The sequence below is a fragment of the Galeopterus variegatus genome, unplaced genomic scaffold (assembly GCF_000696425.1).
Source record: "Galeopterus variegatus unplaced genomic scaffold, G_variegatus-3.0.2 Scaffold1788, whole genome shotgun sequence".
Lineage (NCBI taxonomy): Eukaryota > Metazoa > Chordata > Mammalia > Dermoptera > Cynocephalidae > Galeopterus > Galeopterus variegatus.
This window is the reverse complement of record NW_007727899.1, coordinates 208797-233833: the sequence shown is the minus strand read 5'-3', so window position 1 is coordinate 233833 and position 25037 is coordinate 208797. Positions and strand designations below refer to the sequence as shown.

At 44.2% G+C, this 25037-nt stretch overlaps 1 protein-coding gene across 1 annotated transcript; it reads right to left on the bottom strand.

Moving 5' to 3' along the window:
* Positions 1 to 307: 307 nt before the first annotated feature.
* SDHA (succinate dehydrogenase complex, subunit A, flavoprotein (Fp)) lies at positions 308 to 24915 on the bottom strand. The gene is made up of 15 exons (XM_008578946.1): positions 24850 to 24915; positions 21909 to 21998; positions 19861 to 20022; positions 17492 to 17635; positions 17084 to 17248; positions 15792 to 15940; positions 13699 to 13823; positions 11691 to 11859; positions 10239 to 10434; positions 9334 to 9505; positions 6742 to 6860; positions 4040 to 4151; positions 3690 to 3820; positions 2307 to 2420; positions 308 to 910 (listed from the first exon to the last, which is right to left on the bottom strand). The coding sequence occupies exons 1-15, from the start codon at positions 24910 to 24912 to the stop codon at positions 824 to 826; spliced, it is 1998 nt and encodes a 665-aa protein (XP_008577168.1). The 5' UTR covers positions 24913 to 24915; the 3' UTR covers positions 308 to 823.
* Between the last annotated feature and the right edge of the window lie 122 nt (positions 24916 to 25037).

The window sequence follows — 25037 nt, the reverse complement described above, 5'->3', positions numbered from 1 at the left end:
AAGAATAAATAAGGAACTTAACACAACTAATGCTGGGCAGTGAACACAGGAAGACAACATACTGTCTGTCCCTAAAACTTGGCCTCTATGAGGGCAGAGAACACATGGTCCCTCCTCATGCTCAGTGCCCTGCAGGGTCTTTGAATGCAGAACTGATGCAGCGCTGCCTTGCTCGACTATGAAAAGCTTTTCTTACCAAAAGTCACTTTAAGAGAACAACTTTATATTATTTTGAAATGACAAATTTTGGAAATAGATTCATGGTTTAAAGTAAGCTGGACCTATAAAAAAATAAAAAGGCAATCCATTTAGTCCACACTTATTATGTGTTTATTTAAATACTTTATGACACATGTTCACCCACTGAACCATTTGCCGAGAAAGAGGAGGAAATGTTAGTTTTCTTCTATCAGGAACCAAAATACATTTTTACTTAAGATAAACTATAATAAAGTTTCTGGATTTTGATGTGCAAAAATAAAAAGATATTACATTTGATATTTTAGATCAACAAACATGCCTAAAGCCAAATGGTATAGCATTTTTAATGGATTTGGAAGTAAAAGTTTGTTCGTGTATGTTTTATTGAAGAATTTGTTCAGTCTCATCATTTCACAAGAATGAAGCTAGGGACCAGGGTGAGCGCAGCATGCCCCAGCTGTCAGGTCACTGGAGAGCTGCTGGGCACTGGGTGGGCAATCTCCGTCCGAGTGTACTCCTCATGCTCTGGAGTACAGACTGTTATGAAGACAGTTATAACATGAACACGTGCACAAGCTATTATACATAATTACACAGGCGGACTCCACAATCCCCGGTCTCATCAGTAGGAGCGAATGGCGGGGGGAACTGTGGAGCAGTCGGCTTCATTTAAAGTTCTGTCAATCACAGGTCTGTACTCCAGAGTGACCTTCAAAACCAAGAGTCAGTGGCAAGTTAGAACACAAAAATGTACAAACAGCCATGTCTTGTGTTATTTTCTGAAAAAAGTTAACTATAAAAGTAGATTTACAGGCATTGAAACCTAATGACAAAGGCATTACTCACTGGAATATTCTTCAATAACAGACTTGAAAACAATCTACACGCACAGCAGGGACTGGCCATGTAAATTGTGGTAAATTCGTATGGTGGAGCAGGGCAATGAAAACAGCACTGCACAAGATTTTTAATGCTTTACAAGATGCTCACATCATGAAAAGTAAGCGAAATCCCGTACACACCACCACACTTCTTGTTTAAACTACATACTTCTAGTTTTTTCTCCATGAAATTGGTTATTTACATACAGAAATCTGTACACACAGAGGGAAAAATAGGTACACATACAAATAAAACTTGAAGGAAATATTTCAGAATTATAATGGGTTATCCCTGATGGGCCTATAAATGTTTATTTTATTCTTTGTGTACTTCTAAAATGAGTATGTATTTCTATTTATGAATGAGTATTTTTATAATTAAAAAAAAAAACCAAAATTATTAAAAAATAGGCTTGTGCTAAGACAGGGAAGTCTGACTTCTGTATACTATCAGAAAGTGGTTTGTGGTAAGTTCTGAAAATGACCCACTGCCTGAATTAGACACACCAAGCACACTCTGTGATGATGACAGAGTTCAACTTAATTTCTGTGACCCAGATAAATGATTACTCAAGCTATGAGAAGTTTAAGGGTAAAAACTGTACATCCTAACTGTTTCTGAACCTTAATGCTCAGCACAAAAGCTAAATGGGTGAACTATGCTTCAGGGAACGAGACCTCAGGCATCTTGCTGGCTGTCCCCTCTGCTGCCCTTCTCTGCCTGCTCCATGTCCCGGGGGTGCTGAGAACAGCACCACCTCCCCCAGGCTCCCCTGAACATGCTTCCAGGTGGTGTCAATGGCGGTCGAGGGAAGGAGAGGGGTCTCTTCCTGGCTCCCTGGGCTCTAAGCAGTTTCTGGTGGTGGCTGTGTGCCCCACTCCATCCCAAAGCCTCTGGCTCCCCCTAGGGCTCCAGAATCACCATGTCGTCCCCTGCCACCAGGCCTCGGGCCCTCGCTCCCTGCCCAGGGCTTCTTCGGGCTCAGGCCACGGGAGCCAGCCTTTGGCTGAGGCTCCTCTGAACCACTCACAGGCACTGGACTCTGTTCCTGCACAGAAGCCTGACTGACAGAGTGTCTTTTCCAGTGGTGCCTCAGATCTGTCAACAGTTGAATTAATCTGGCCTCCTTCTCCCAGGCCATCCTCACTAAAAGCCAGAGTGCAGAACAGGCAGGACGGCACAGGCGTCGGCACGTTCATGAGCAGAGCAAGCGCACCACGTACCTTCCCAGTCTTGATGTCGACGTAGGACAGGGTGTGCTTCCTCCAGTGTTCCTCGAATGGCTTCTTCTGCTGCCCCTGGATGGGCTTGGAGTAGTCGTACTCATCAATCCGCACCTGAGGCCAGAAATGCCACCACGTTTACTGATAAACGGACACACAAGAGACCAGCCCCTCGCTCCCACACTCGTTCTGTTTCCACCCAGCCCACAAGGTGGGCCCATGGACAGGTTCAGGATCCGCCAAAGCCACACAGCTGGTTAGTGGTTTTGCGGCCAGCAGTGCACTCTGACTGACCACTTCTATGTTTTCTCTTTCTACAACTTCTAGTGGACGGATGTTGGAATGAGACTTCCTTTAGGCACCTGCAAATTTATCGAATACCTTGTCTTTCTGCACCACTCTGGGACGGTGCCTCAACTTTTTCTTTTAGGCTTTTTATTTAAATGTTTTAATTTTAGCAATTATAATTTTAGCCATTATATTACAATTTCCAAAAACTCTTAAAGAGAAGCTGAACGCTATTAAGAAATTCTGTGCTTGGTAATGAATAAAACATGTAACAGCCTCTTCAAATAAAAACCAAAAGATCCAAATACTTGGCTGTTTCTGCTGAGGTGAGTGAGGGAGGGGGTGGGCAGAGGGAAGACCCCTTACCTGGGGCCAGTGGGGCTGCAACACAGTCCTTAATTTCTAAGCACATAACTATGGGATGAGTGCTTCTGGGTGTGCAGGTTCTACATCTGTTGCAACTGAACGACATGCAGACTTGTTCATCTCAGCCTGCAAACAGCTGACCCTGAGAAGCTTCCTATCCACAGTACACATCACAGACAAGTTCACCCATCTCTTCCTTTAAAATGAGTACAAGGCAAACCCAATTCAGCCTCGATCATAGAGAATAAGTCAATACAACTTCACGTTAAATAGAAATACCGTTTCTCCTGCTTGAACATTTTTCCCATTCAGCCTCGCCTGTGCAGCTGACAGTCTCTCTCTGAACATGCATCTGCACCCCAGCTCCCCTCTCCCTGTCTGATATCACATGCTACTCTTTTCTGGCAGAACCTGACACATGTGCTCTGCACAAAAAGCAGCTCATCTGAAAAATAAGTGATCCAAGCCACCAGGCAGGTCTGAGATAACTTCCCTGTCATCTTAACTTGATAAATTAGCATTTTCTAGCCATGGAACCCTGGATGCACTATTTTAACCTCAGCCCTAGTAAGAACAAGGCATGTTTTGCTTAGAGATGCCACCATTGGCAGCAGTAGATTCTGATGCAAAGCAAGAAAAAGGCCACATGGTGCTGAAGACAGTGACAACAAAGGTAAGAGTTAATGGAGTGAAATGTAGAGGAAAGGCAGGGGTAGGGGTGAGCCCCACCTTGTAATCTTCCCGGGCGTGAGCACCCCGCGACTCCTTTCGGGCCTCTGCCCCGTAGATGGTCTGGAGTGCACACAGCATTAGGTTCTGCAGCTCCAGAGTCTCCACCAGGTCGGTGTTCCAGACCATTCCTGGGGACACATGCAGGACCCATGAGAGGTGGACAGGATCTGAACTGTCATCATGGGCTCACTACAACAGGGAGCTGCTGGCTGTGGCCATACAGCTGTGGGCAAGGTCCCCTCTAGACAGCAAGGACCGAGCTGATTTGGTTCTAAATGGGACAGACACCAGCCCATCCTGCAGAAGGCAGGACCCCAACTCTGTGCAAGGAGCTGCAGCCTGCTCACCCCGATCAAACGTCTTCAGGTGCTTCAGGTCTCCATGGAGCTGGCTGATTTTCTCACAGCCTTCCTGCAACACACTTCCCACACGGAACACTGCGGCGTGACTTTGCATTGCCTGCAACACAAAATATCAGTTTTAAACTTTCAATCCATACACGCAGTCATACCAAGAACTCTTACAAATTTACATTTAATAGTTTTTTTCTGCGTTTCATCTCACCTAAAATATTTATGTAAGTTAAAAAGAAAAATCAGGAAATTCAGACAGTAAGTTTTATTACTCTGAATTTTGAAATGAAGTTTTGATTACAAGTTTTATGTGTTTATTTACATCACGTATTTGTCTTCAAACAAATCCACATACATCATGTCAGGGGAACGTTTTGCTTTTCTCGCAGCAGAGTTTGTGGAACTCGGCCAGGATTGGAGGCGTGATCTTCCGAATACACTTCAGCCAACCCAGAGGTGCTGACTTCCCACACCCCTGCTGCGAACAGCCCTGTGTGGAACAATGTGATGGGAACCAACAGAGCCCCCTTGGAGATAAAAACCAGCAAGTGCCAAGATGACATGGTGGTCAGCAGGGGTGCGGAGGTGGAAGGTCATCTGCAGGGGGAGGAGGTGCATCAGTCCTGGGACCCTCCCTGCCCAGCTTTTTGTCATCTGCCACTGGTCTTCTGGTAATTCTGTAAAAGGTCCTCACACATTAAGTACCTTTATAGTTTTATTGTTTAAGCTCACAAAAAGGTGCTACGAAACAAACCTAAAGCTTATTTCAGGTATGCTGAGAAGCAAGGATCCACCTTTGTTTCCTATCAAACAGACAGGCAGCATTCACAGAGTGATCTTTCCCTTAATCAATCCTCTGGAAAACCCCTTCGTCATACGCTAAATCACAACATGCACATAGGCCTACTTCTAGACTCTACTTTGTTCCACTGATCCATCAATATAAGACTAACGGAGCTTTATAATTTAATTTGGAGATGTTTCACCTAATTTTCCTTAGACTGATACATACCTATAAAATTGTAATGCACACCATCAATTTAACAGTTTTTCAGAAAGAATAAATGGAAAAAAAAAGTCTTAGAATCTAGTAAATATTAAACATTCTTTCATGTTCTTCAGTAATCATACATTTTTTTCCATATCCTTTTGACATATTTCTGGTTAGGTTTATTCAAGGCTTTTAATATTTCTTTGGCTATACTGTGAATGAGATGTTTATTGACTTCTGAGCTGGCATATTGGAAAGCTACTTATTTTTATGTAAGAGTCTTTTATCCAGATACCTTAATACATTCTTGTATTGTTTCTATTAGTTTTCAGTTTTTCTTAGAATTTTTAAGAAATCATATCTATAAATAATGATAATTTTATTCCTTTTCAATATATTCCTCATTTCTCTTTTGATTCCTATTCTATTGGCTGGAGTCAGCAGAAAAATTACTTCCCCACTGAAATGCACACTCCACAAGCCCAGGGACTTCTCTGTGTTCAAGGCTGCCTCTAGCATCTCACGGTGCCTGGCACACAGCAGGTACCAAGATACACCTTGTTTGGTGGGAATGCCCCTAGTATTTCCACTTCAGCATCTCTCATGGACTTACCACTTCCATATTCTACATGGGTTCCTCCTACCTAGTGCAGTGCCTACCTCTGCCCCAGCTACCCCTGCCCTCCCACCCAACATCAGCAGGAGTCCTGCAGAGATGACTCGACCTTCGCATGTGCTTTTTCTCACCACTCCACAGGCCGCCCTGCAGCCCAGTCTCATGTGAAGACAGAAGCACGCACACCTCTGAGGGTGACGGCAGGTGCTCTCCCACATCCTCGCAGGTGTCTCTGTGCCTGAGCCACTGGACCCATTCCACAATATGGCTAGAGCCAGGGGCTACTTTTCAGAAAATACCCATATGTGGCAATGCTTGTGAATAACCTCAAGTAGACAGAGATATTCATGGACCAAGAATACCTGTATTACAAGAATTTGATTGTTTCCTGTTGTACATATTATTTCTATTGACCTAAACTTGTGTTATCCAATGCAGTAGCCATAAACCACATATAGCTATTTATATGAAAACTGAAATGAAAGAAAATTAAAACTCAGTTTCTCAGATCAACCACATTTCAAGGGCTCCACAGCCACAGTGCCATACTGGACACAGCAGATGTTATGTAGATTGGTCTCCACCCACTGCCCACTTTTCCCTCTTCCTGATTTTATTCAGGGGCAGCAACAGGCCCAGTTTAAAGACATTTCCAGAGTTGCTGGAGCTGACGTGACGATGTGGCCATAAGCACAAGTGCTATGCTGGACCTCCAGGAAGCCCACTACAAGGAAGCTGCCCGGCGGGGGTCTGAGCTGCTGGAGGACCTACCCATCCTCCTCCTTCAGGTGTGACACACACACAATAGCCAGCGGTGGTCTGTGGAGGGACGCCATACCCAAGCACGTGAGAGAACCAGACAAGGCCGAGTCCCTGATGCCAGGCTGTCAATATTTCTGCCCTGCAGTGCTGACCTCCGGCCTTCATGTGAAAAGATGCACTTTCATCTATCTTAGGATTCCTGATCTCTTTTACATTTTTACTTGATACAGTGAGGAACATGTCCTACTGCTGTTGACCCCACACTCCAGTGCAGGGCCAGCCATGCAGCCGGGGTCTGTTCACTCCACAGCAAGTCCAGGTTCCTACCTTCTGCATGCTGAGTCTCAGTTCCGATGTTCTGATGCTTCCATCAGCAAATCTCAATTTGTCAAGATTCATGACAGATTCTTCCCCAGCATTTGGTTTAATTGGGGGAACTTTATCTCCTAAAAAAAAAAAAAAGCTAGAATTTAACTTTTGAAAAAACAGATGGATTCTGATGACACACAAATGTGTATCATAGCCATTCAAGGAGTCTAGAAAATGCAGAAGTAACCTGAGCTAATACCCTGCCTGCCTAGCCCACCCTATACCTGAGGAACCATCTATTGACTTAGGCCAATTTTAAAGAACATACAGAAAGACAAAATTTCTGGCACAGAGTAGGTGTACAATAAGTAATCTCTGAATGAACAAAATAGAAACCAGCTCAAAAATTAAAAAGTTAGATTTATGCAAATAGACTCTGCACTGTTACTCTGTTAAGGAAAAATGGCAGCCTCCAGACAAGGCTCTCAACACCTCTGCCAACACAGCATAGGCCCGTCGTTCACAGGCAGGTGGGGCAAGGGAGGTGGGTGCCAGCATGTTTCTGAATGTGGCATACTGCTCGTGACTCTTGTATGCTCTCGCCTTTCTAAATAGATGTTTTGAGGATTTTTTTTCAAGTTGTTTTTTTTTCTTTCGGTGACATATTTTAAAAAGCATTTTCTTCAGTAGGTAACGCACACACGAGGTATGGTGTGCAGAAGACAGCACGGTCTCCAGCCATCTCTGCTCTGGGGCAAGGGCGCCAGACTCTTGTGTCTGACCACTGCTTCCAAGCAGCCTGTTGTTTCTTTTCCTCTTGTTTTTAACATTATAAAAACTGGTCATTCAGCAAAATTACCTTTTTTTCTCTTGATGCACTTACTGTTCTACAAATTTTAACAATGTATAGATTCATGTAACCACTACCATAATCAGGATATAGAACAGGTTGTAAACCTTTTTAATGTTTAAGAAACTCATACTTGGGGAGTAATGGTGCAAAAATTTTTTCTTTTCTCTTCATTTAAAAAAATTAAAGCATAATTAAGATATGATGAAATTCACCATTTTCTTTTAAAGAAAAAAAAAAGATGACCGGTAAGGGCATCTTAACCCTTGACTTGGTGCTGTCAGCACCACGCTCTCCAAAGTGAGCAACTGGCCATATAGGGATCCAAACCTGTGGCCTTGGTGTTATCAGCACCACACTCTCCCAACTGAGCTATGGGCTGGCCCTGAAATTCACCATTTTTAGTGTAGAGTTTTTCAAGTTTTAACAAACACAGAGTTGTGTTTAAGTACCATTACGATCAGGATATAGCTCCTGGCAACCACCAATAGGTTTTCTCCCCATAGTTTGCCTTTCCTGGAGTGTCCCATTAATGGATCCACACATGTGTGGCCTTTTCAGTCTGGCTCCATGGCAGGCTGCACAATATTGCTGTGTGTGAGGCAGTTTGTTCCTTTTTACTGCTGATCTTAAAATGTCTCAAAAGGTTCCTGGATCACTCAGATGTAAAAGTATTTAAGGTATTCTTATAACTCGTTTTTTTTCTCATTTTCTGCCTTGCTCTGAAAGAAGTGACATCAGTCCTCACTGTACAAAGTGCAGGGCTCCTGAGTGAGGAGTACCCCCGTGGTTTTGGGAAAGACACGGCTAAGCCCCACCTCTGCAGCCTGCCAGCCAGGAAGGGACAAGGCGCCATCTCCGCGTGGCTGGCCTCCTGGGCTGTGGTCAGAGCCAGAGAGAGTGTCTGAGTTCCACATCATCACTTCCATGCACACAAAAGGCACTTGTCCTATAAAAACAGCAGAGCTGACGCTAGACAGTTAACACCAGCAGAATGTGAGGGGAAGAACGTGGCCTGGGGCCCCCACATCCTTGCCATGGGACGGCCATCTCACCTTGTTGTTCTGAGACCCTCTGGAGGGCCAGAGTGACGCTAACTGCCCTCTTCCTAATGTACGTTAGTGGACTCACACTTCCTGAGCAAGGTGCTTTTTCTCCTACACATTTTAAGCTATCACAAGAAGGCAAACACCAACTGAAATCCATTCTGTCACTGAAGGGTGGGAGCCATGACCCAACCTTTTATTTTGTTTGCTTTAAGTCATCCCTTCTTTTTAAATAAAGATTACAGTTTGTTTTTAGAATGGCCTAATTATTTTTCTATAACTACATATATAAAACTGTGTATATATATACACATATACACACACACACACACAACCAAGAAATTACATATTCATTCATGTCTATTTAAAATATTTCATTACAAATAGGTAATTCATATCAGGCAAGTAATAGGTAATAAACTTCCCCTCAAAATAACAATTTCCTACCAGTGAGCTTCCTAAGCAGAACAAAAACTGACCACTTCCCCCACCCCCCAATTTACCATCTTCTTAATTGTTAAAACCCCCATCCGGCCTAAGTCTAGTCTCAACATTACCGTCATGTAATCTCTGGATTTCTCTCATTTTCCTCACTTCTAGGGAAAACAAACGGACTACCTCTATATGACTACTAAGCAAATTTCCAATAACAAATCAAGACTTTGTAACCTCCTGCCTTCTTAAACAGTCTGGATAATTCAAGAACACACATACCAGGCCTGCAAGACTCTGCAATGCTCAGGGCACATGCTCGGCCAAAGACAACCAGGTCCAAGAGAGAGTTTGCCCCAAGTCGGTTGGCTCCGTGCACTGAGGCGCAGGCAGCCTCACCACAGGCATAGAGGCCAGGCACAATCTGATCCTGGCCGTTCACGTGCTTCAGAACCTGCAGGAAAGATTTCAGATGAAAAGTCAAAGTGTCCATGTCACCAAGATCCCTTCCTCAGAAGAGGGTGTCTGTGCCGTATCCACTGTCTTAGAGGGAACACTCTGAAGGTATCCCCCCAGGCTTCCCCCTCCCCTAAACATTTGCCATTATGAGTTGGTTAAAGGACCCCCAACGGCAGCCTCAGCAACTTCACGAACCTCACCCACCACCTCTGACTTGACCCCTCTGTCCCCAACTCTGTGACCATGGCTTAGACCAGAGAGCATGGCAGGAGCCTGAGTGGTACTTCAGACCCTTCCACTCACTGCCTCCACGAAGAGAGAGCAAAAATTCCCACCCACCTCCCCTGACAAGGTGACCACAACAGAGTAGCTGACCAGCTCCACGGGAACTTGTCCAACCATCCAAAGATCTCAAATGTAGAGACCACCCAATTTACAAGGTCACTACAGAAATAACAGGAGACCACAGAGAAAATTAAGTATAAAATGGAAAAAACTGGAAATGATATTATACCTATGACTATCTACTAAGGAGGGAATGAGAATATAACCAAGGCCTTCCTCTGCCCCAGAGAAACAACAATTTAAAGTGTAATCTATCAAACAACACAGTACTTCTTTGAAGAAATCTTCTGTTTTTTCCTCTAAGATCTACAGGGACAACTGCGAGGTGTGCCCTACCATCCCCGCCCCCTTTCCCACTGTGGGAGAAGACCTGGAGGCATTACCTGTCCCTTGTAGTTAGTGGGAATGCCACCCATGTTATAATGCACAGTTGGGAGGACTGGGATCGGCTCCTTGGTGACGTCCACGCCAGCGAAGATCATGGCCGTCTCTGAGATGCCAGGCAGGCGCGTGGCAAGCTGCTCAGGGGGCAGGTGGTGCAACTGCAGGTAGACATGATCTTTCTCAGGGCCACAGCCTCTGGTGAAAGAGAACACTACTACGTAAGGCAAAGAACAGTCATTGTAGTGAACTTGAGATTACAACATCACTGAAGCATGAGTTCCAACATTTTTTCACAATGAAGAAAACTTCCCCTTCATTTACGGTCACTTGTTCATCAAAGCTTTTCTAAGCATCTACTGTGTGCAGGGATGACACTAGGAGCTAGGTCACAGCTGAGAACAGAAACAAAAATCCTGCGCTCACCGCACTCACACTCCAGTCCTGGGGATCACAATTTGCTATGCTTTCCTTGGTTAAATGCATTAGAAAATTCTCTACGCCAAATACTCCGTAAAACCACTGACTTCTCACTTTTTATATAAAAATATAAAACCTCCAAAGGCCATGCCAGCAGGCATTTAAGGTGTCACCGCATTAAAGAACAAGGTCAGGTAGTGGAAGAGCCTAAAGTTGTTCCACTGAAGGACAATAACCCACACACATCTTGAAGGTTGCCAAAACATTTGTGGGTGCTGAAAACAACATCTAAGGCTCATGTGCTGATTTTAGGCTGAAGCCTAAAGTTGTTCCACTGAAGGACAATAACCCACACACATCTTGAAGGTTGCCAAAACATCTGTGGGTGCTGAAAACAACATCTAAGGCTCATGTGCTGATTTTAGGCTGGATGTGTGTGTCTCCCTCCCATTGTATCTATCACACACTCACACCTACACACACTAAGACAAATACATTCCACAGATTTGAGAAAGATTTACATTAAACTGGCTAAAACTGTCAAAGTGTAGGTCTTTAGAACAATATCACAAACTAACAGTGGGTAACAGAGGCACCTGCTCGTGCACACAGCAGTGCCCATGCACACAGGTGAGGGTGGGGAGTGCTAAAACCCACACAGAAGGGCTGGCCCGGTGGCGCACTGCTACAGTGCGCCGCTTGGGAGCGTGGCGGCGCTCCCGCCGAGGGTTCGGATCCCACATACAGACCGGTTCCCGCTCACTGGCTGAGCGAGGTGCGGGCGCGATGCTGAGGGTTGCAATCCCGTTGCCGGTCCCGATCCGGTAGGGGCGCGACACTGAGGGTTGCGATCCGTTGCCGGACACGAAAAAAGACAAAAAGGAAAAAAAAAAACCCACACAGAAGCAACACCCACTTGGATGTTTAGATGTGGACATGAGCAATGGCCACCAGAGAGGAAGCACAGGAAAAGAGGGTGTGTGCATGTGTGCCCGTGGGTACCCACTCAGACACCTCTAGAGTAAACCACATACCTTCCTTCACGGATTTCCAGAGTCATGGAGCGAGACACAACGTCCCTGGATGCCAGGTCTTTCGCAACAGGGGCATATCTCTCCATAAACCTCTCACCCTGACTGTTAATGAGGATGCCTCCCTCTCCACGGCATCCTTCTGTAATGAGACAACCGGCACCATATATGCCTGCAAAAAACCCAATTAATAAACACTTATAACCTAATGATTGCAAGGTGTATATCTCAAAAGGAAAACATTTTTTTCAAGACTTTCTGGAGGAGAAAGAGAGAAAGGGTGGGCAAAGGGCATGACACTCAACACGGAGTAAAGGAAGACAGAGGATAAGTTAAAAACAGTAGGAGTGTGGATAACAGAAAGCACTGACAAAGTTGACTGTGCACAGGAGAGGCCTGGGAAGAGCGTTGTCACCCAGTGAGGAGATAGGACCGCCACAGACAGTGCTCTGCCCAATGCTCTTATCACAAGCAGGTACGTGTTAAATGTCTCCAACTTTTAAAAAAGTTCTGAATATTCTTTTGCACCATGAAATTGTGTTGACTATGTTAGGTAAGAATAACCAGCTTGGAGAATTTGTGTCTAAAGCACCCAAACAGCAGCAGAGAGAGTGATTATAGGTGTGCTAGTTGACACTTGTATTGCACTCACTATTGACAGGTCCAGCTGCTTTAGGTGCACTGACTCAGGTCCCAGGCAACATCACCCCATTCTCAGAGACAAGCAGGTGAAAGCTTAGGAATTCATCCATGGTCACACAGCCGGGAAGGGCAGAGCCCAAATGTCAACCGGGGCAGTATGGAGAACTGTGTTCCTGACCATGATTGTGTGTCCATCAAAGTAATGAAAAATAAGGAATGCCAAGCTCTTGAACTTCAACAAAGGAGACCAAAAAATAAAAAAATAAAATGCAATTTGAAAGCTAAAATGTTCGTCAGTATTCCAAAGTGGAATCTTGCTCTTAAACCAAGAATGCAATTCTGGCATTTCATCTGCCTTTCAGCCTTCCTATTTTCAGTGGCATTTTTTTGGTGGTTTCTCTCTTATACACTGAAAAGGAAGCATAAGAAATGGAGCTTTAAATAAATTACAGAGGGAATTTGGAAGCTCAGTGACATTTTACTGGATAAAAATACTAATAAAAAACCCAACAAATTCATTTTTTATTTTTCACCTCAGCCAGAGATCAGAAAGAGTATACTGACAGAGTGAAGAGAAAAGACACAGGCCTGGTTTTCAGCACGGTGGCTACTGCCACCACATAGTCTCCTCTGTCCACTGGTCAGAAACTCAACCTCGAATGTGCCCAGAACGAGGGGCCCCTCACACAAAAGGCAGGTCTGTGTATGTGCATCTCTCTCTCTCTCTCTTACTCATTTCTGGGTAACATCCCCCAAACTCTAGACTTCAACTGTCATTCTGTGTTAATGTCTCTGAATCTCACATTTGGGTCCTCAACCATCTGAAGACTCCCCTGCCCATTACGGGCTGAGCCCAATGCCCAGACGCCCCCTGGAGTCCTATCTGTAACTGTGGGAGCCTCATGTTCTCACTAGGAGACTGACATCTGTCTATGCCACCCCTCTGGTCAAATGTATTCCCCCTAGCTCTCGAGATATTCATGCAGTAAATACTGACTGAAGCCCTACTACGTGCAGGGCCCTGGAACATAGCAGTGAATGAGACAGACCTGCTCCTGCTCCTGCTTCTGCCACAAGGAGCTGACAACCTAGTGGGCCAGAGGGACCCTGAGCAATCACTGCTTCACTGCTGGGGTAAGTACCACCAAAGCAAGGTTCGGGGCTCCTAGGGACTACATGAGATGATGACAACACCGCCTGGGGATCAGAACTCTCCTTGAGGAAATGACATTTAAGTTAGGTCCTGAGAGATGAGAAATCTGGTGATTATAGCGTGTTAGTACATGAAACTAAAGAGGAGCACTGAGTAGGTACTGTGTGTTTACAAGACACCAATGAGCTGGAGGCCAGGCAAGGTGTCCCCTCCTACCTGTGGGGTGGAACTGAACAAACTCCAAGTCCTGGCAGGGCAGGCCAGCCCTGGTGATCATGGCCGTGCCGTCGCCAGTGCTGGTGTGGGCAGACGTGCAGCTGAAGTAGGTGCGCCCGTAGCCTCTGGAAACAATGGAGGGCAGTGACTATACACAGCGCCCACGTCAGGGGCTCCTGTCTAATGGGGACACAAAACAGACAGAGCAGCCCCTGGGCACCAACCTCTGGGCATCATTTGCCTGCACACACATGTACACATACAGCCCAAACACGTGCACCCTCCCACACACATCATGCATACCCGTGTGTGTGCACCACCCCCCAACGCAATGCCAGGGGCCATGCCTGTGGTGCTGCCCCAGTGGATGGAAGCCTTGGGGACAGAGAAGGGGCCCCATTTGTATTTTAGTACTTTGTGCTATTTGAACAATTTTCCTGATAAACATATATTACTTTTATAATGAAATTTTTAAAATGTTTATGGATGGTTTTTATTTCTTGATTTTTTTATTTTCCAGCTTTACTGAGCTATAACTGTCAAAAATTTTGCATACTTAAGGTGTACGATATGACAACTTGACATACGTAGACACAGTGGACTTATTACCACAATCAAATTAACACATCTATCACCTTACATAATTATCTTTTTTGTGGTGCAGACACTTAAGATCTATTCTCTTGGCAAATTTCAAGAATACCTACATTATTACTAACTACAAACCGTGCTATATACTAGATCTCCAGAACTGATTCATCTTACAACTGAAAGTTGTGCCTTTGACCAACATCTCTTCAGTCTGCACCCCCAGCCCCTGGCAGCCACCACTCCGTTTCTGTGCATCTGACTTGTAGGTAGGTTCCACACAGAAGTGAGATCACGCCGCATTTGCTTTTCTGTGCCTGGCTTATTTAAATAAGCATAATGTCTTCCAGAAAATCCGTGTTGTCACAAATGATAGGACTTCCCTTTTTTTTATAGCTGAATAATATTCCATTGTCTATAAATGCCACATTTTCTTTACACATTGACAGACATTTAGGTTGCTTCCACTGGCTATTGTGAATAATGCTTCAACAAACACAGGGTACCAACATCTCTTTTACCTACTGATTTCCCTTCCTTCGGATTTATACCCAAAAGTGGGATTGCTGGATCATATGGTAGTTTATTTTTCATTTTCTGAGAAAATTCCAAATTGCTTTCCATGATTATACCAGTTTACATTCCCCCTGACAGTACACAATGTTCCCTTTCCTCCATACCCTCACTTATTACTTATAATAAAGTTATAATAATATCATAAGTATAATAATAAGTAATCCTTATTACTCTTGTTTTTTTTGTAATAGCCATTTAACAGGTGTGAGGTAATACCTCATGGTGGTCTTGATTTGTATTTCCCTGATGATTACTGATGGTGAGCACCTTTTCATATACCTGTTGATATATGTCTTTTTTGGAAAAATGTCTATTCAAGTCCTTTGCCTATTTTTTAATCTGGTTGTTTTCTGCTATTACATTGTATGAGTTCCTGATATATTTTGGCTATTAATCCCTTATCAGATATATAATTTGCAAATATTTTCTTCCAATCTGTAGGCTGCTCTTTCATTTTACTGATTATTTCCTCTGCTGTGCAGAAACTTCTAAATTTTTTAAATGGTTAAAATAACAGTGCATAAAATGAAATCTACTTATTTTCATCATGTGAACAAACAGCACTTATCTATTCCAGAAATCAAGAGGTTGTATCAGAAAACACCATGTGACTCCTCAGGCCCCCGTTTCCCCATCTAAACTAGGGAAGGCTAATCTGCATGGTCCTTAAGGGACTCCAGCTGCCACTCCTGTCCACCAAGGGGCCGTGCTGGGTTCACAACGCACCCAAAGCAGGTGCTACCATTGTTCCCCCTCACAGATGAGGAATCAAAGGCCAGGAAAGCTTGTCACACTCACAAAGTTATGTCAAGTCCTGTGTCTGAACCATTATTCTATAATGCCTTAGTCTTGATTAGAAAAAAAAAATACGGAATGAAATTTCCTCATTTTTATGAAGAAATGAAATACAATAAAAAGTGGACTCTTACCCAGTAGCGACAACAGTGTTCTTTGCTCTTATGCGATGTACGGACCCGTCTTCTATGCACAGAGCGATAACACCACAGCACTCCCCATTCTCCATCAGGAGGTCTAAGGCAAAATACTCTACAAAATAGCTGGTGTCATATCGCAGAGACTAAAAATAAAAAAAGAGCCCACATTTTAAACTGCATTGAGAGTTAGTGTTAAGCCAACATTTAAAGTAATACTGTTCATGAACTTAACCCAGTTCTGTTAACAAATGAACTTATATCCATTTATTAACAAATGGACTACGTAAATCCAAGGATAACATTGGAGTCTGAAATGGAGTTATGTCTGCGGCAGTGCTGACGACACTGTGGATGAGAGCGAAAGGCATCAGGCACGCTGCACTAGCAGCATCAACAAAATGCAAAAGAAAGAGTCACCCCAGGCTATCTGGTAGCCGCATGCAGCACTGACCTCCCCTCAGTTTAGCACCACAGTGAGGTCCACAGACCATGGGGCCACTCGTGGCCACTTAATCAAATAAACAGAACCCAGGTCCTCAGACACACTAGCTATATTTGTAATGGCCACACATGACTGGTGGCTGCCAAACTGGACATTGCAGATAAGCACATTTCCACCACTGCAGAAAGGTCAACACTGGACAGCATGGCCTGGGACTGGATCTGACAATCCCCTTGGCTTACACAAGTGGCTCTAGTAAGCCTGGCCAGCTACCCCCAAGCCAACTCCTCCATGGACAGGCAGGGGCTGCCAAACATTTGTCAATGCACTGGGCCACAGGGAAGCCACTGGTGTTCTAACATTCACAAACTAATTATCTGTCCCCATTTATCTGAAAACAACAGATTTCAGAATATTGATTATCTGGCCACACCAAAGTTGGCCCTGATTATCCAGGGACTACTGTCCCTCAAGTCTTCGTCCAGTTTAGTATTAAAACCAATCACTCGGTTCAGGAACTCAGATGTGGCTGAAGACCTAAAATACTTGCTGCTTTCTTATACTTTGAGTGTGACAGACCACAAGTTCACACCTGGGATGTAATGACTATCTAATTCAATTATCTAAAAGATATGAGAAACAGCACACTGCCTCAAAGACAGCCTTTCACAGCATCTGTTTAGTACCTGCACATTCATGATTACTGTGTACTTCTCACAGCCGATCTCTGTTGCTGCTGACGCAGCCCCAGGCTGATCTGCTGCTGCACCAACACACCCCTCTGTTGCCACAGGCCTTGCCAACCAGATGTGTCTCGTCTCACGTGCACCCGAAGTGGCCTTACCCTTCCATACAAGGTGTGCAGCAACGAATGGCCGGTCCGGTCAGCCACACAGCAGCACCGGTGAGCCTGACCGCCTTTCCCAAACTTGAGGCTCTGTCCACCAAATGCACGCTGATAAATCCTCCCATCTTCGGTTCTGCTAAATGGCATGCCATAATTTTCTAGCTGTGAAACATAAAAACAAACAAAAACCTACTACCTTAAAGGAGTCAAGCTACTACTCATGGTAATTTACACTAAACTACTTTAACACAAATGTACCATATTCTATGACAATTGTTGACATTCAGAAAAAAGTTTCCTTGTTAAATGCACTGAATATCAGTTACTGATAGAAAAAGGCTTCCCTTCGTAGCTGAGCTCACTACCATCCTTTCTGCTGACCACTCAGAGCTTCCTGTGCTTTACCTCAACCACGGAGGCAGGGGCTTGCTCTGTCATGTAGTGGATGGCATCCTGGTCCCCCAGCCAGTCAGAGCCCTTCACGGTGTCGTAGAAATGCCACCTCCAGTTGTCCTCTTCCATGTTTCCCAGAGCAGCATTGATTCCTCCCTGGAAACACCAAGTACTGTTTACAAGCTAAAAACAGGAGCCCCAGTTGTGTCTTCTAGGTAGGACCCCCCCCCACACCCACCGCCAGGACCTGGTTTGGAGAGTGCCAGCTACTCCTACGGGGAGACTATCTGTGAGGGCTGACTCTGCAGACCTGGCAAGAGGAAATTCCTTAGTAGAGGAGACGTGAGATGTGACAGATTCCAAATCACAACTCCTCCTCTGACTAGCTGAGTGATTTAATCCCTTAGCTTTAGTCTCCTTATCTGTGCAATGGACATGAAAGTGTACTCCTTGAGGGTTGTCTGGAGGACTGCTTAATCCTTAGCATTATTACAACATGCTTATTACTTAAAATACCTGGCACATAAAAGGTACTCAACAAATCTACTCAGATAATTTTATGACAAAACATTCCCAGTGGTATTTGTGGGCATGTGTTAAAGACTAAAAGTGTCTCCTACCAAGTAATAGACTCCAAACTCAGTCACACTCCCCAGAACGCCCTCTTCCTCTGGCTGTGTGTGGCTACCACTCCATCTCACCCTTCAGAGTCACAGAATATGGCAGTACAGGGACAAATGAAACACCCTTTACTTCCCCAACTTAAATTTCGATTCCTCCTCTTTAGCTAATCTTTTTTATAAGGCACAATTTCAAACTCCTCTCTTTTTTCCAACTGTTATTCAATTATAACTTTAGAGTCAAGCAAACGCGATTCGGAATTCCTTCCTTACTTGGTGCTACTGTGCCTCAGTTTCCTCACTTACAACATGTTTTAGCTGGGATGAAATAAAGCGATTAGCACAGAGCTAAGAACCTTGAAGCAGACACATGACAAAAGTTAACTAGGTACTTTCTTTCCTTCCTTCTCCAACCCCTCCAACTATAAATCCAAGCACAGTCCTGATAAAAAAAAGTTAAGTACCAAAGCAGTAGCAGAATACAGAACATTCTGTATCACAGAATAAGTATTTGTGTAAAATAACAGAAGAACTCAGCATGGTGTGTGCATAAATGCTAGCCATTATTTTATTGCAAATGTCAGTAAAAACTAGGACTGCAGACGCTCATCTCCTGAGAGTTCCTAGAGGTTCTCTTGAGACTCCGAGGCCTCCACTTACTCTTATTCTTCCCCTAATCAAACCTTCTTTTCTCAAGAACCAGAATTCAAGTTAAGTCAGCCTTCTCTTTTTTAAAAATTAGTATTGCACTATCTTAACACTATATTATCTGCAATATTACAGTCATGTTTTGTTTGAGGATGGGCACAGGTTCTGAGAAATGCTATGCTAAGCAATGTTGTCACTGTGTGAACATGATAAAGTGCACTTACCTGGCTATATGGCATGACCTACTCCCCTACTGCTCACACATTGTTGTACATGTCATCCATTGTTGACCGAAACTCATTATATGGTGCACTGCTATATTTAGAATTACCTGTCTATATCTATTTTTCTTTTTGGACCATGATTTCTTCAAAGGTATATATTATTTATTGTTTAGCTTACAAAACATAGCTTTAAAACAAAGTTATCTGTCCAGCTAAGTGCCTGAAGAATGTGTTGGACACTCTGAATCTAGGCTGTTCTAGCTACAGCAGTGATGAGGGTGGCTCTTCCTGGTTCCTCGAAAACCACCAGCCATGCTATTGCCTCTATGAGGAAATGCACTCCAAATGCTGGAGAAGACAGTCAAACATGATTTTGGAACACTACCTGTACACAAGCCTGGTACTACCTACAGTGTGCCTAGAATGAAAGAAAAAAAATCATAAAATCACTGCACATTTTCTCACCTTACTTTTATCTTCTCCCTAAATTTAGAGCATCAAAGGCCACTGTTTTTCTACCCTGTCTGTTCACGCCTTCATCAAAGCTCATTGCCATCCACACTTAACAAGGCCCGTCCTGTCCAAGGCACCATCCTGGGTGCTGGGGGTGCTGCAGTAAAGCACATTTCAAACTAGGTAAGGGCTGTAAAGAAAACTGAACGATTGCTGGTGGGGGGCGGGCAGACTAGGTAGGATGGCCAGAGAAGACCCATGTAACTCAAGCCCACAGGAGAACGACAAGGCTCCTGTCTTGCAAGGTTTCCAGGGAAAAGATTCCATGAAGAGACCCCAAAGTGAGAGTAAGGCAAAATGGGTGTAAGACAAGGAGAGCTGGGCTGTGTGGGACCTCGCAAGCACTGAGAACATCAGGAAAGTGCCTTTCTCTCACCTGCGCTGCTACAGTGTGTGACCTGGTAGGAAAGAGCTTTGTAATACAGGCTGTATTAAATCCTGCCTCAGAAAGGCCAAACGCAGCTCGCAAGCCTGCCCCTCCAGCACCGACCACCACTGCATCAAATTCATGATCCACAACTGGATATTGAGTAGAAATCTGGAAAAGAAAAGGTCACCTGTCAATCACTCATTCAACTATGCCAAACATTAAGACTGTGGTGTTACATAGGGCTGGCCTGTGGCTCACTCGGGAGAGTGCGGTGTTGATAACACCAAGGCCATGGGTTCGGATCCCTATATAAGGATGGCCGGTTAACTCACTGGCTGAGCGTGGTCAAGGGTTGAGATCCCCTTACTGGTCATCTTTTTAGGGGAAAAATAAAAAAAGACTGTGGTTACAGGGAGGCAGCTTGAGAAACACAAAAGAGCACTGCAATGTGGAGGGTACTAACATTAATAAAGCGCGTGTACTTCACAGGGCCTTAACCTTTAGCCTAGTAGGGCTACAGCCCTTAGATTAGTAGGACCACAGTCCTTAGCTGTTAGAAGGGCCAAAGCCAATTAGTGGCTGGTTCCACATTTTGCCTTCAACTGCTTCTCTAAGTTTCCTAGGGAACTAAGTGTTGCCATAACAATTATCTCATTGGTTCTTTTGTATGTCACATAGCTTAGTTTTATGACTCCTTTGATAGTAAATTACTTAGACTATTTTTAAGTTGCACCTGCTTTAATGAAAATTGTTATGTAGCCAGTTTGTTTATGTTTTCGCTATGTGTTCTTTTCTGTAACTTTTTGCCTGGACAATAAAAAACCAAGAAAAGCACTGATTCGGGGTCATTTCCCAGGAGTTCCTTCTCTCTTGAATAAGAAGTTCCTTGGATTTAACCCCTTCTGGGCCTCTCACTGCTCAAGAGAAATGGACTTTGAGTAATCCTTTGTGTCTCCATCTCTGTCACCTTGGGGAAAAGGTGACACTGCTAGGCACACAGAGCCTCCACCCTGTCCTGGGGCTGAGCACTAAGAACAAAACCGTGTTGAGAGGCATGGTGGGGACATCCTCATGGGGAAAAGGGACCAAGAATCAGATTTATGAATGGTAAGAGAGGGTCCATTGCACAGGACCATGAAACCCACCATTAACTGAAATGCTGAGGTATTTCAGAGGTATATTTAGAGGTATACCTTCAAAAAATCCATTTTTTGAGAAAGCTTAACGGTAAGACCCAAACTGTTGTCAGTTCTGTTTACCAAAAAAGGAACTGCAGAAGCAAAGGAAAGCCAACGACATGAAATGACATATCAGTTCTAAATACGGTTTTCTTTTCAACTGCCACTTTTACTTATTTTCTCTTTTTATGTTTATACCCACATACATGTGCTTAAGCAAATCTAAAGTTACAATAGTGTTCATAATGTTTCTCTACCTGTGATCTGCAAGTTTCTCATGAAAATCTTGCTTTCACTAGACAAGCATATTAGTTCATTGGGGTGACCACCTTAGAAGTGAAGAACACAACCCTATTTCAGGCCCACACTTCCATGTATGACTGAGAAGGTCCCAAGTAGTATTCCATAACTATTGTGAATTATGAGAAAAGAAATTGTAAGCAAATCCCAGTTTTTTCAACAAATAGAAGAACAGGCACACTAAACACAAAAGAACCTACACTCCAGGGGCTACAGTTCTATTTATGTTGAAATTTTATCATCCACCACACCAAATACTGTTCATTTGCCTTTTATTAACTTGTTACTTTGATTTAAATTTAAATCTAGTTTATAGATACATAAGAGCTACAAGCAAAAAATGTTAATGTATCTTTATACTATTATTACACTCAAATTACAATTAGATTATAAAATTATAATTACAATTAAGTATTATCGCACTAAAAATAATTTGTGCATACACTGAATGCCTATGAAAATTTTCTCCCTTTAAATATGTGTATCATTCAAATATATTAAAATGAAGTTGTATAGGTCATTACCACTCTAAGCCAACAAAATCATTTATAATGCAACAAAAAGCCATGAACTTACTGAATTGGAGACTTTAGCAGATGCCCTTTTATTCCCATCAACAGTGAAGTGAAAACCACGGGTTCTTGTGTGGAATGCTGCCGGCCACTGCTGAGACACAGATTGAGAACATGAGGGTCTTAAAGGAGCAACAAAAGCTGTGGGGAAACTGTAATTAATGTTTCCCTTCTAAATTGTTAATCTCTTTATGTACCCAGGCACTCCCACTCACCTAGGACCCTCTACTTAACCTTGAAGGGCAGGCCCAAAAGGCAAGGAAGGACTCTACCCACAGGTCCTCCTTTCCACCCAGAGTTGGCACTTAGGAAAAGCCCTTCTGGATGAAGCTTGTTTCCAAACAGGATACTCACTGACACAGATATGAAATGAAAAAGGTATGCCTTCTCAATAATGTCCAATTTATGCTACTTAGTAGAGAATTGGAAAGATGTCTATATCATATTACTATACGTGGTAGTTTTGCAAATAATGACACATTTTTACTGGGTCCATCATAGCCCTTTCCACATTGGAGCCCCAAATGTCCATGAGGCTTTGTGGTCAGTGGAAAAGGCACTGGACGGTGTATTCTGTAATCGTGAAATCTATTTGGCTCAGAGGGATGAGTAGAGCACTACCCCTTCATCCTACCCTGAGGAGTCAGGCCCACACCAGGCTTCGGCCACACCCTCTCTCATCCATAATGCCTCCCAACCCTGTGCTGTTCCTTCTGTTTGGCTGCCCTGGCCTCTCTCTACAGCAACTTGCCCAGTCTCAGCTTAAATGTCCCATCCTGTAGACATTTACCCCAGAAAACTGCTTTTAGTGAAATCACAGCCCAATGTGAGAGAGACAACACTGTCCATAGGCGAAAACTGGCCAGCCACTTAGGGGATATGTTTTTCCATTCTGCTGGCTGCACTTTAGAAGACCACCAATAAAATGAAGAATCTTAGAAATATCAAGAAATAAGAATACTCAGCAATAAGTACAGGAAATAAGTACACTCAGCAATCAGAAGAGGAAGCATGAGCAATGTCTTCGAGTATTCTACAATTTGGAAGAGACATTATTCTGTGGGGTAAAAAAAATTTATTCTGTTGTACAAACAAGTAGAAATTGCAGGGAGGAGAATCTGGCAAAATAGAAAATTAACTTTAACTGGGTTGTCTGAAAATGAACAACTTCCCTGTAAAGTGAAGTCATCAAGCCAGAGCTGGATGACTTCATCACCTCCAGGAAGTCAGAGATGGGCTTCTATATCTAAGGTTTCCTCTAACTGTGAGACCAAATGATGGCTGGCACAAACATTTGAGTTTAATAGTTCCAACTACAAAGTAGTTTCTTGGATTTTTAAGTAGATCTCAACTGATAAAAGCAATATTCTTCAATTCTCCAGTTTCAAGTCCACTTATCTGTTTTTATATGACATAAGCCAACTTAAGTTTCTTTCTCTTTCAGAAAATGAATTAAAGGAACTAAAAAGAGCAAATATTCTTCTGCCTTAGCATAATTTTTTAAAAAGCAAAATCATATTTTAACAGAGAACTAAGTCCTTGAAAGAATTTTAATGAAAATGTTCCTGAAATTTTTATGAAGTACAATATTAACACAGATAATAGTACCAATAAGAACAGCATATTCTGTAATACCAAATTAAAATAGAAACAGTGAGGTCCCTAAACATTAATTTCTTCTTTCTAGGATGTTCATGTTGAACACACACAGCGCAGCTACCTTAAAAAGTGGCAGCTACTATAATGAAACTTTTAACAAATTATCACACCAACTCCCTGGAGAAAATGACACCAACCTTTGCACCTACATCTGATTTGGGGGGAGATTTTAGAACTTGGAGAGCCAAACTTGAACCCAATTTCTGTCTTTAGATAAAACTCAGTTTGTGTCACTTATTAGTCTAATGTTTTTTTGAAGAGAAACTATCAAACATTTCCTAACAGGGCAACATGAAGAAGAATGAGGAAATCTACCTAAGGCATAACGAAAAGGAGTACTCGATTAATAGCATAAAAGTTCAGATAATTAAATAAGGAGGTAGAAGGAGAAAAAAGTGAGAAGGGTAAAGGTACTAATATTCTCAATCTAGCAAAGTGCAGAGTCCTCATCTCATAAAACACACCTATAAATCATGAACAAGAAACTAATTTGTAAGTACAATCCATACAGTTACATAGTAGCCAGTAAAGGACCTAAAACGGTTGCATAACTTCGCTGGGAGGACAGAGGAAGGGAAGTGGGTGGTTTAAGTGAACTAAATCCCCTGCCAGGCACGAATTGATTAGAATGCGCCTGCGCCTCAGCTGGAGAAAGGGAGGTAGATCCCAGGGGCCAGTATCAGAAGCCGTGAGTGGCTCCACGGGGAAGGAAGAGCCTGTCCTGTCACTCACGAGCCCTTCTGCACCCAGTGACTTCTTGCAGCTGTGCGTAATTATTTTCACTGGAATTCTTAACGTCTACTCGTTTTTAAAGAGGGCTACTGCGAATACAGCCACAACTGACTGAGCGCAGGCCTCGGGCCCGGCTGGGGTACGCAGCTCGAAGCTTCGAACGCGACTCAGCTCTCCGCGCTCCGTGGGACCCCGCCGTCTGCAGACCCTCGGGAAGTCTCTCAGCCCCAAACGAAAATTCACGTCCGAGTAACGTGTCAAAAGCGGCTCAGCTTCCCCCACAGCGCCCGCCGGGTGACCTTGGGCAGAAGCATCTCCTCCCGCGTCCTAGGCCCGCGGCGCCTCCAGACCCCGGGCGTAGACCCGTGCGGGGAGGGTGCCCCGGGCGGCACGCGGTCGCGACCTTCACCGGGTCGCCGCCCGTGGCTCCGGGCCGAGCGCCCCAGGCACTCGAGTTGTCTCACGGTCACACCCCCAGAAGCGCCAGGCCCGAAGGACCTGCCGGGCCCCGTCCGATCCGGGCGGGGGCGCGGGGGACTAGGGACCCGACTCACCGGCCCGGCCAGCGCCAGGCGACGCGCTCGCAGCAGCCGCGACACCGCCCGAACGCCCGACATGTCCGCAGTCCAGCGCCGTCCCGCCAACCTCCCGCTCCAGACTGCGCCTGCGCACTCCCCCCCCGGAGGGGGTTCGGGCGGGAACACTGCGCCTGCGCAGCACTCTGCGCCCGGGGCGGGGGTTG

Excerpts from the sequence above, each read along its gene's own strand:
- SDHA (XM_008578946.1), bottom strand. The coding sequence starts at position 24,912 with ATGTCGGGCGTTCGGGCGGTGTCGCGGCTGCTGCGAGCGCGTCGCCTG. Across the intron at positions 17,249-17,491 it reads CCCCTGCCTCCGTGGTTGAG|CTAGAAAATTATGGCATGCC; the intron begins GTAAAGCACAGG and ends TATGTTTCACAG. Across the intron at positions 2,421-3,689 it reads ACGCCCGGGAAGATTACAAG|GTGCGGATTGATGAGTACGA; the intron begins GTGGGGCTCACC and ends TTCTGGCCTCAG.